Raw genomic sequence first — 11493 nt, 5'->3', positions numbered from 1 at the left:
GCCAGTGGTGCAGGAAGGCAGAAAGCTGCTGAAATGTGTTTGGGGCGGTGGGCATGGGTTGGGCGGCCCACTCCTGGGGACCTGCTGCCTGCGTTGGGGCCGAGCTCTGCCCTTGGCAGAGAGAGACAGAGCTGCTGCGGGCACCGGGCACCCACAGTGGCACTCATGTCACCCCACCTGTGTGTGCCCTGCCTGCAGGTGGGAGGGAATTGGGGGTCAGGGGCTTCCGGGTAGGGGTCGGGAAGCAGGGAGACTTTTCCCAGCAGGACAGGGTTCGGACAGCACCGCAGCTCCTGGGTGCAGCCGCAGAGCTTTTATTCCTCGTGGCCGGGCGGGAGCGGGGCCACACGCGTGCGGTGGCTCGAGCTGCCAGGGTGATTAGCAGCAATTAATTACAGATGAGCAGCAGCCACCGTCTTCTGTCCAAGTGCCTGGCAGCTCCAGGGGGATAGAGATTCTGGAGAATCAGAGTCCTGCTGGAGGAGGATGAGGATGGAGCCAAGCCACGCTCCTGGCTGTCCACCACCCTTGGCACCCCTGCACATCCCTGCAGCCCTGGGCCAATGCAAAGGGACGGTGCCCCCCCCTCCTGCCCCAGCCCACCAGCACAGATGTGCCAAAACCCCCTGCGAGGCTTCCTCCTGCGTTCCCAGCCTCGAGAGGAACCTGTGGCCAGGCCTGTGAGAAGCTGGGCCACCTGCTTGGTTTTGGGCTGGTGGTTCTGGTCACACAGCAGCAGGTGCAACTCTGCCCAGCACCTGCTGTGGGGAGGGACGGTGCCCCCCCCTCCTGCCCCAGCCCACCAGCACAGATGTGCCAAAACCCCCTGCGAGGCTTCCTCCTGCGTTCCCAGCCTCGAGAGGAACCTGTGGCCAGGCCTGTGAGAAGCTGGGCCACCTGCTTGGTTTTGGGCTGGTGGTTCTGGTCACACAGCAGCAGGTGCAACTCTGCCCCGCCCCTGCCGTGGGGATACACAGAGGTGGCAGCTTTGTGTGGGGCTGGAGACCCCCATCCTGCTGGAGCCCCAGTCCCACCAGTGCTGCTCGCTCCCCTCGCTTAACAGCACGGCAGTAATTCCTGGCAGGTGCGGAGTAGCCTGTCTCCCGATTAATGCCATCCACGCCGCTTAATCCGGATCAGGGGAGGAAGCCCTGGAGCTCTGAGGGGCTTTGGGAAATCAGCAGAGCCTGCTGTGAGTGTTTATGTAAGGTGGCTGCGGTGTGCAGTGCCAGAGGCGGAGCTGGGACCGTGCCAGAGGCACCTGGGAGCTGTGCCAGCACCTGGGCACAGGTGAGGTTGGGAGGACAACGTGGGTTCACTGGGGCCAGACTGCTGAGGGGCTCTGGCTGCACCAAGGCTCCCTCCAGAGCCTGTGGATGCAGGAAGCCCCATGGCCCTTCCCTGGGAAGGCAGGACGCTCCAGGGCACTGTCCCTTGGGACAGAAGGATGAAGGCAGGCCGTCCCCCACCCTACACCAGCCCCACATCCACTGGTGTCCTGCCCCTCTGGAAGTGGCTCCTTGAGCTGTGCTTCACAGTACGTGCACCTGGAGCGGAGGTGAGATAAGGAGATGAGAGGAACCTCTGGCCATTCATTTACACAGGAAAAAGGAAGAAGGCCTCTTTCATTTCCCTATTATTTTGCACCCCTCTTCCTTCCACAGTGCTTGGTTTGGAGCACGGCATGAACGTGGGAAGGGATGTGGGCTCTGACCATCTCCCCACTGTTTTGGGGAGGGGAATTATCTGGTCCTCATCTTGGGCAGGGCTGAATCCACCCAGTGTGGATTAGGCTGAGCGGAAGGGGCCCGTGACAAGCCCTGCTCTCCATCCTCACCTCACTGTGCAGACCCTGCAGAGCTGAGGAGTGGCCCCTATCACAGGGCCCTCATTGAGAGCGTAAGGAAGAGCCACAAACAAAACCCAGGACTAGATGCCCTGGGCACAGTGCTGGGGGCCCTGACCAGGCTGAGGGTGTCCAGGTGGGGCTGCCTCCTCCTCTTCCTCTTTCACCCGCCAGTGTGAAGGTCACAGTTCACGTGTCCCCCTGACTGCAGCAGAAATAGTGCCCGTTAATCTGGAACCTAAGCAGCTCTCCTGTGTGCAATTAAAGAGATCACAGGTCCCGGCCCTGGGGAACGTGTGCTGGCAGCTAAAGCCCTGGCAGTGGGGCTGCTGGGGCTGACATGCCAGGGTGTCTCCCAGTGGCTCCCAGTGGCCATGGGGGAACAGGTGAGCTGTGTTTGGGGGCAGTTGGTACCCAGGTGATGGAGGTTGTTGAGCTGATGCAGGGTCCTGGGAGGAGGCACAGCTCCTAGCAGGGATATCCTGATCCTGGTGCTCCGCTCTGGGGGCTGAGCCAGAACCAAGCGCAGCCCCAAAGGAAGGGCTTGAGGGATGGTGGGGGTGAGGAGGATGAGTGGGGCCTTGCTGGAGCAGTTTGTAGCTGCCCTGGGCTGTCCTTGTGCCCCATCCCTAGAGCCAGTCCCACGACCGTTCCCATGGGAGGGGTATCCCACACAATGGCTGTGGCTGGGATGGGGTTGCAGTGGGAATTCTTCTTGCCTGGCAGCCATAAGGTAGAGCCACTCTGGGCTTTCCACAGTCTTCTCTCTGCAGCAGCAAACCTGGAGTTAATGATGCGCTAATCGGGTCAGGCCAGGCCAGCCTGGGAGTTACGAAATGATGCTGGCCTGGGCAGGCTGTGCTGGGGACAGTGGCAGCTCTGTGTGCCCCCCCCAGGGGTGGCTGGTCCTTCCCTCATGGTTCAGGGAGGGTGAATCCTGCCTTCACCCCATCATCTTGTACAACAGTGTCTTGTGGGGAGGGTGTCTTGTGTGCCCTGGGCCACAGCAGGTCACCTCTAGGTGACTGACCACATGGGCATGTTGGCCATGCAGGAAGCTGCTTGTGCTTCCATCCATCTGTTATCCAGCCAGGAAGGTGTGTGAGGGAGGGAGAACTCCAGGCCGGTCCCTCCTTCTCTGCCATTTCCATCCAACCCCATGCCCAGGCCCGGCCCATCTCCCCTTGCCACGGGAGCAGCTGCAGAGAGCCCCTATGGGAATCCACACCCCTTCTCACCAGGAGCAGAGCTTCTACCTCAATTACCATCACCTTGCTCCTAAGCCCGCTTTGCCAATCCCCCTAAGCTGCTTTCCCAGGGCTCCAACAAGAGATGTATTTATAGCCCACTCTTACTCATGAAGCGTCTCCCCAGTTAATCAACTAATAGGATTCTTCCCGCAAGTCCCTCTCCCACGGAGCCCTCACACACAGACACACCCGCCCTGCACCCCTGGCCAGGGCTGAGTGGGTGAGATCAGATGCCAGGGGAGGGACGGCCTGGGGGGATATAAGAAGCTGCAGGACTGGGAGCAGCCCGTAGTGACTGGGTGGCACTGGGACGTGCTGGGAGAGGAAGAGGAGAACATCTGTCTGTCCATCCACCTGCCAGGTGAGTGCTGCCTGGGCCCTGCCAGTGCTCCGGGGTTCTGAGGGTTTGGAAAACACTCAGGGCAGGGACACTGCTGCTGGATTGTGGTTGGAAGGAGGGTGGTTTATGGTTGAAAAACGTGGACGAAAAGGATTCCAGTGTTGCCAAAGGACATGGCACAAGGGTTGGATAGTGGTATGGGACAGCTGAGCCCAGCCAGGGAGGGTCCGAGTCCCCTCTTTGGGGCTTGGGAGATGTAGAGCAGGAGCTCTTCTCCCCTCCACCTTTCATTGCCTCATCCCCAGTTCCCAGAGTCTGGAAGGGGCCAAGCTCTGCTCCCACTCCCTTTGCACCATCTCACCCTGCGAGGATTCCCAAACTTCACATCCTACAGCACCCAAGGGCCTCAAAGATCCTGAGCTTGGGACTACTCCCTTGTCTTCCCGTGGGGAAGAGACTCATCCCCTCACCCCCATGGCCATTTCTTCTCTCTCACCAGCTTTCCTGTGGCTGTGTACAGAGGAAAATCTGTCCACGTGCCCCTGGGGCTTAAAATCCTGCCTGGGCTTAAGCTGTGCTCGTGTCAGAGCTGTCTATCCCTAAGAGGCTGAGCTCATCCCATCCAGTATCCCGAGAATCAGCTGGTGATCAGTGGGATCTTTACAGGTTCTGTCTGGACACAGGCGGGAGCCAGTAGAGCTTGGGCAGGGCTGGGCAGCTCCGGCCCCACTCCCAGCATAAAGGGATGGGGATGGAGGGACTGTGTGCCCCAAGACTCCTCTTTCCATGGGGCAGCTGAGCTTCCCTTGACCTTTCTCCCTATGTTTTCCTCACTTTCCTCTGGATGACAGGACAAAACAAGCCCATTCCTACCACTGAGCCATGACTGACAATTTCCAGCATACCGGAAAAGTTCTTATAACTGAGACTCTGTAAGGCCTTTTTTTCATTTCCTTGCCTTTCCTAGTTTTGAACCTGCTCCATTGGGAATCACCGCTGTGCTCCCTCTTTTCTGGAGCAACACTCTCCCTTTTTCTCTCACACTCCATCACCTTTTTGGCTTGGAACAAGGAGCTGGCTCAGCTCCTGTGTGCCACTCCAAAGCCAAACCTGGAGCTCCTGAGCTGTGCAAAGGTGGCAGCACCGTAGCCCGAGGGCTCTGCAGTTTGTTGGGACATGCAGGATGTTGGATGGTGGCCATGGCTGGGGCTGCCTCTTCCCCAGGACCTCATCCAGCACTTTCCCTGTTTCTCCCCACAGATTTCCACCTGGAGATTCCTGTGCTGACTTAAAATGGCAGACGGAGCAAAGTAAGTATCTTTATTGATTTATTTATCTGGAATTGGGATGGAGCAGGGCACTGCAGGGCAGGAGCAGAGGGAGGAAGTGAGACCTAAGCTCCCCCCAGCTGCTGTTCCCAGGGGCTGGAATGTGAGCTCCCATGGAGCTGTCATGGAGCCAACAAAGCCCCTTCTCTGTTGTGTTGGTCTTTCTCACTTGTCCTTAAGACACAAAATCCACCCACTCCTGCATGGTCACCCTGAGCTCAGGAGCACATCCTGGGGTAGCTACACAAAGTGGGTTTGGCTCTGAATTTGCAGGACATGGAATTCCCCAGGGACAGAACACCCTGGCTCTTGGGGATGCAGCACATTTGCAGGGCAGTCCGTCATCCCCCTGTGCACCATCCAGCCTTGTCCAAGGCATTCCCAAACATCCGTCTCTGTTTTCTCCACAGGGTTTTCAAGAAGACCAGCCCCAACAGCAAGGTGAGTCTGTGTGCCCTGTCCCCTCGTGTGGCCAGCCCAAGGTTTAGGCTGTGCTGGGATCCCTCCAGGCTGGATCTACCCACAGGATCCAGGCTGGGTCTGCCTTGCCTTTGAAACCTGATTGATTCTCAGACCTGCCAGGATGTCACTGCAGGACTGGCTTCCCAAAACAGACATTAAAAAATACTCTGATGGGACCCCGTAAAGGTGATTCTGGTCCAACCTGGTAACAAACCCCACGACACAACTCAGGGCTTTGAAATTTGGGCCAATTCAATGACAAACACGATCTTGTTTCCTCCCTCCCTTTCCCCATGTGCTGCCTCCAGCTTTCCCTCTACCTGGGGAAGAGAGACTTTGTGGATCATGTGGATTCAGTGGACTCTGTAGGTGAGTGGGGCTGTGCCCAGCACTGAGGGAGAAGTACAGGCAGGAGAGGCTGGGGAGACCAGTCCCAGTGCTGGGGGCTGCTGGTAGAGCAGGAGGAGCAGGAGCAAATGCCATGTTTTCCTGCAAGTATCCTTAGGAAGAGTAGTGGGGAACGGGACAAAGCCCCTTTGCAAAACAACCCAGCCACGCTGCTGGTGGAGATGCTGGAGGAGGCATCACCATCCCCCTTGGTAGCAGGTCCTCTCAGTCACCTTCGACGTGGATTATTTGGGTTTAAAAAGCTGTGTTTTAGCAAAGATCTTCCCAGGCAGCTGAGCTCACCGGTCCTTCTCCTTTTGCTTGTTTGCAGATGGTGTCTGCCTGATCGACCCGGAGTACCTAAAGGACAGGAAAGGTATTGATACAGAAATACAGCGTGAGGGAAGGGGATGGAACCGGTTCAAAGGTCAGCAGCAACCTGGGACTGTGCTCAGGTTAAAGCTGCTCCAGGTCACCTACAGCTCGTTGTCCCTCGGGCCCATGGCAACAAAGGACACAAGGGATCCTGTTCATATTTAGTGTCTGAGGTCCTGGGAAGTCTCATTTCTGTTGAAGAGTTTTTGAAATAGTTTTTCTTCCCTCTTTATTTACCCCCTGTGCCTTCCCTCCATCCCACCCTTGCCCCTCCTCCCTGGCTCAGTGTATGTGACGCTGACCTGCGCCTTCCGCTACGGCCGCGATGACCTCGATGTGATCGGCCTGACCTTCAGGAAGGACATCTACGTGCTGACCACCCAGCTGTACCCGCCCGTGCCGGACCAGGCCCCCAAGACCCTCACTCCTCTGCAGGAGAAGCTGATGAAGAAGCTTGGGGAGAACGCCTACCCCTTCACCTTTGAGGTAGGGGCTGGTCAGCCCCTCCCGGCCACATGGCTCCACGGTGTCACTGGGGTTCAGCTCTGGACATGCCCTTTATTCCCTTTTTTCTCTCTCTGCCCAGATTGCCACCAACCTGCCCTGCTCCATCACCCTCCAGCCCGGGCCAGATGATGTGGGAAAGGTGAACTGCTGCCCCCAGCCTGTGTCCCCTGGACTGTCTTCCCTGGCAGGGGATTGAGTTGTGGGGTGCTAAAAATGAGAATTGATTCTCATGGCCCATGGGGTGAGGGGTGGGAAGGGAGGATGGCCGGAGTCAGCGCCAGGATCTCTGGCCTTGCAGTGGAGGAAGGAAGGAAGGAAGGAAGGAAGGAAAGGAACCTAAAGCTCAGGCAGCTCTGAGCCCCTCCCGCTCAGTGACCATACATGTTCCCCCAGGCCTGTGGCGTGGACTTCGAGGTCAAAGGATTTTGTGCTGAAAATCTGGAGGAGAAAATTCACAAAAGGTATTTTCAGGGGATCCCTTTCCTGCTCCATGGCCCTAAAACCAAACCACAGGATCTTTTTGGGGTGACCAGACAGGGGTCGGGCCGAGGACCTTCTGTCAGCCTGTACTGTGCTTGGATGGGGAAGTCTGCCTGAAACTGGGGCAGTGGTCCCCGTGTCATGTCCTAGGAGCCAGCTGAAACCTGCACCCTTTGGCTGGAGACCCCATGATGTCCCCAAAGAGTCCCTGTGCACCCTTGAAGGCCTTGCTGACGCTGTGGGGGACACTGGGGGTGCCACCTTTGTCCCCACAGGAACTCTGTGCGCCTCATCATCCGCAAGGTCCAGTTCGCCCCGACGAAGACGGGGCCAGCCCCGAGAGCCGAGACCACCCGGCAGTTCATGATGTCAGACAAGCCTCTGCACCTCGAAGCTTCCCTGGACAGGGAGGTCAGTAGGGACACTGTCCCCCCAAGGCCAGGGACCAGGATTTCTGGTCACATCACTGAGCCTCTTCCCATTGCAGATCTACTACCACGGAGAACCCATCAATGTGACCGTCAACATCAACAACACCACCAACAAGGTTGTGAAAAAAATTAAGATTGCAGGTGAGAGGGGGAAGAAGGGGCATGTCCCAGCACCCATCACTGTCAGAGATGGGGACTGTGAGCCCCTGCCACGTCCCCAACATGGCTCCTCCTTGTCTGTCCCCAGTGGATCAGATCACAGACGTGGTCCTGTATTCCCTGGATAAATACATGAAGACTGTGTGCACCGAGGAGATAAAGTAAGGGACAAGGGGCTGGAGGTGATGTGGCATCTCTGAGAGGGAGGAAGAGAAACAAGGAGGAGGAGGATGGGCGAGTGATGGGGAGAGGGGATGTGACACAGTTCCACACCAAGCAGCAAAAATCTCTGGGTTAGAAGTGCAGGTGCAGAGGAAGCAGAGGAGAGGGAAGGCTGTGGACAACGTCCCCCCAGCACAAGCTGGTGGTGGCTGGGAAGGTCCCTGGGGAAGGTGCACAGCTGCTCCCAGGCTTCTTCATCTCCTCACTTTGCATTTTTGAGGCCAGACAAAGCCTCTGCCCCGCTGAGAATGAGGAGGGAGGGAGTAAAGGCGGCGGGGAGAAAAAAGAAGTGGTTGTAGAGGGGAAAGAGAGGAGGGAACGAAAGGAGGAAATGGCCCAGCAGCTGTGGGAGGGCAGGGCTGGCCCTGCACAGGTGCCTGCTGTGATGCTGAGCCCCCCGAGGCTGGGGCTGGCTCTGAGCTCTCCTCTCCCACCCTTCCAGTGAGACTGTGGCCGCCAATTCCACCTTCACCAAAACGTACTCGTTGACCCCCCTGCTCTCGTCCAACCGCCAGAAGCGAGGCCTCGCTCTTGATGGCAAACTCAAGCACGAGGACACCAACCTGGCCTCCACCACCATGTAAGGGCTGTGTGGGCTCCCCCTGCCCCCCACCACCACCTTCCCCTCACTTCCCCCTGTTCAGGATGCTCTGGGCTCCCACCAAGAGCCCCTGAGCCCAGCCCATCCAGCTGGAAAATGTAGGCGTTTTGTGACACTGTCACAGACTCACCTCTCCATCCCATAGCAGAGATGTAGCTTCCCAGCTCCAGTGTTGTTCAAAGCTCCTGGATCCCTCTGCAGAGCTGGGCCTCATCTTGGAAGGGGCCTCCAGAAGCTGCTCTGTGGCTTCACCCAAGTGCCCTCTCCTCTCTTCTCCTGTTTTCCTCTCCTGCTAATCCCCAGCACATCCTATGTAGGGCAGGACACAGATAAATCCTGGGAACTGCCAGGGCGGAGTGGATGGGGTCTGCAGGCAGCACTGCCCCCTCACTGTTCCCCTCTGCCTTTTTCACAGCCTGAGACCTGGCATGGACAAGGAGGTGCTGGGCATCCTGGTGTCCTACAAAGTGAAGGTCAACCTGGTGGTGTCCCGAGGAGGGTGAGGCTCTGTGGGCATGGGAATCAGGGATCATCATCTTGGGCTGTGCTGGGGGGGATTTTGTACCCTGGGGAAATGAGAGAGGACTCACACCATGGGCCCCCTCATCCCTGCCCTGCTCCCCTGCGGGCACTGGGCTGCTCTCTGACCCCCACCCCACCACCCCTATTATCAACCATCTTCCACCTCATTATAAAGCACAATCTAACACCTCCCCTCCTCTGCCTTGGCTCATTTCTGTCCCTTCTCTCCTGCTGCCACAGCATTCTGGGGGATCTCACTGCCAGGTAAGGGGGGCTGCCTGTGGGGCTGAGCACGGGGCTGTGCTGGGCAGGATCCTTGACTGAGCTGCTTTTCCTTCCAGTGATGTTGGGGTGGAGATGCCCGTCATCCTCATGCACCCGAAGCCTGAAGACAGTGAGTTGTGTGTGGGATGCTGCCGAAAATCAGTGGGGAAGAGGCACTTCTGGTTCAGGGGGAAGCTGCCAAGGGCCCTGCTCTGCCCTCTCTGGGATGGGCACAGCTCCAGCTGTCCTGGAGCGGGGTGGGAGCAGTTTTCCCAGGGGATGGGCACAGCTGTCCAGCTGTCCTGGAGCGGGGTGGGAGCAGTTTTCCCAGGGGATGGGCACAGCTGTCCAGCTGTCCTGGAGCGGGGTGGGAGCAGTTTTCCCAGCTGTGCTGCACCCACCCTGTGTCCTGGAGCAGGGTGGGAGATGTCTTCCCCATAGCACCCTTCCCAGTGTTCCTCTTTCCAGGAAAACACACAAGAACAAAGGAGAGCTGTTAGTTGAAATGTCCTTTCTGTATTAACCTGCACAACTTTTCTCTCCCCATCCCTTTCTCCCTGTGCTTTTCACTGGAGTACAGCTAAGCCCAGGTAAAGAGACGTTCCCTCTAACACACAAACCACACAGATCCATCACAGATGGATGTGACATTCCAGCTTGAGGTTACATCCTTGGATTAAACCACCCAGATCTCAAAGCCCTGAGCCTGCGTCACAGCAGCCACTCCCAGAGGCAGCAGGAGGGATCAAATCCTAGGATTGGGATGTGTTCTGCAAACTTCCAGGGCTTATTTGACAACAACTCTTGCTGCCACCACAGCAGCTGCAAGCCCAGGCCTTGCCCTGTCCCTCAAAATCTGCTGGCAGTGTCTTCCAGCCACAAATGCCGCCACTGGACCCAATATCCCCATGGTCTTGGTCCCCACACAGAGATCCCTGGGCTGCTGGAAGTCACATCCCTCTGCCCCTGCCCATTCCCCAGCACCAGAGGCCTCTTCTCCTCCCACATCAGCTTATTCCGTCTGAAGCCACAGCTGGGAAGCTGCAGTGCCAAATCCATTCCTGACAGCCACGGCCCTGCCTTGTAAAACCCCAAAGGTTTCGGGTCTGGTTACACCCTGCAACAGGACACGAGCACTGGGATTTGGGGCCTGGAAAACCAGGCTGCAGCTCCAGGCTTTCACACCTATCCCTTTCACACCATCCTTTTCCCAGCTCAGTGAGACTATTTAAACTTCTGTCATGCAAATCTCTTGGTCTGTACCCACCATGGCTCCATGTAGGTTTTGCCAAATCATTTCACATTTCCAAGCTTTTGGAATCTCTTTTGCTGACTTCTTTTTTCTGTTTTCTCCCCTACTTTTCACTTTATGCTCTCCCTTGCTGTCACTCGCTGCTCACCTTTCTCCAGAAGGTAACTCAGCTCTTTGTTTTCCTTTCCTTCTTTTCCCTTGGAAATGCAAAATATTGTCTTAAAAACCACCAGAAGCTGCAGGCCCAGCTCCTTGGTCATGCAGGCTCACAGTGATGGGGCCTGGGTTTGTGTGCTGGGGCCAGGCTGTGCCTCACAGTGACCTGAGTGTTCCCTGGGGGGTGACAGGGCCGAGTGGCCACTGCGTTGTCCCATTAGGAGCAGGGTTTGGGCTCAGCAGGGATTTCCCCTCCTGCGGGCTCACTGTGCTCTGCTCTCCCTTCCAGCGAGGAGGACATTGTCATTGAGGAATTTGCTCGCCAGAAGCTCAAGGGAGAGAAGGATGATGAAGATGAGAAGGAGGAAGCTGAGAAAGAGGAGAGTTAAGCTGCCAGCCCCCCACGCCCCAGTCTGGGCTGCAGCCACCTGTAGTGTCCCCACTGTGCCACACTTGGCACAGCCCCCTCAGCCCCTCACAGTCGCCATAGGTCCCCCTTCCTCCCCAGGCCCCCGGCACCCACTCCAAGCCCTGGTAGTGGTGGTGAGAGCTGCTGCAGCTCATCCCGGGCCCACCACGCTGGAAAGCCCCACGGTGTTCCCTGTTCCCATGGGTACCAGCACAGGGACAGGGCGGGTGCGATGGCCCCAGTCGAGTGCATCACCAGCGTGGCTGTCACCTGCCCGTGCTGTGCACAGCTCTGTGACACTGATACCAATAAACCCACCCGGTGGCCCGGTGCAGGCTCCGTGTTGTGCCTGGGGGGGAGCATCCTGTGCAGGGGCAGATGAGGTGATGCAGGACCTGGTGGAGCCAGTCCCGGCTGGGCCCATCCCTGCTACAGCCGGGCCCATCCACGCTTCAGCTGGTACATCCCGGTACAACCATCCCTGGTACAGCCAGACCCATTC

At 57.7% G+C, this 11493-nt stretch overlaps 1 protein-coding gene across 3 annotated transcripts; it reads left to right on the top strand.

Moving 5' to 3' along the window:
- The first annotated feature begins 3271 nt into the window (after window positions 1-3271).
- ARR3 (arrestin 3) lies at window positions 3272-11323 on the top strand. Of its 3 annotated transcripts, XM_017742804.1 has the most exons (18): window positions 3396-3457; window positions 4697-4746; window positions 5175-5205; window positions 5535-5595; window positions 5945-5989; window positions 6275-6474; window positions 6575-6634; window positions 6889-6956; window positions 7251-7386; window positions 7463-7547; window positions 7654-7726; window positions 8230-8367; window positions 8804-8887; window positions 9151-9174; window positions 9252-9304; window positions 9755-9764; window positions 10585-10587; window positions 10872-11323. In XM_017742804.1, exons 2-18 carry the CDS (start codon window positions 4730-4732, stop codon window positions 10969-10971), a joined length of 1188 nt encoding a protein of 395 aa, XP_017598293.1. In that variant the 5' UTR covers window positions 3396-3457; window positions 4697-4729; the 3' UTR covers window positions 10972-11323. The 3 variants fall into 3 exon arrangements, with proteins under 3 accessions (XP_017598292.1, XP_017598297.1, XP_017598293.1); XM_017742808.1 differs by lacking the exon at window positions 10585-10587 and having other exon boundaries at window positions 3284-3457; XM_017742803.1 differs by lacking the exons at window positions 9755-9764; window positions 10585-10587; window positions 10872-11323 and adding an exon at window positions 9487-9712 and having other exon boundaries at window positions 3272-3457; window positions 9252-9431.
- Window positions 11324-11493: the final 170 nt, after the last annotated feature.

The sequence above is a fragment of the Corvus brachyrhynchos genome, unplaced genomic scaffold (genome assembly GCF_000691975.1).
Source record: "Corvus brachyrhynchos isolate BGI_N302 unplaced genomic scaffold, ASM69197v1 scaffold220, whole genome shotgun sequence".
Classification (NCBI taxonomy): domain Eukaryota; kingdom Metazoa; phylum Chordata; class Aves; order Passeriformes; family Corvidae; genus Corvus; species Corvus brachyrhynchos.
This window is presented reverse-complemented; position numbering and strand designations above follow the sequence as displayed.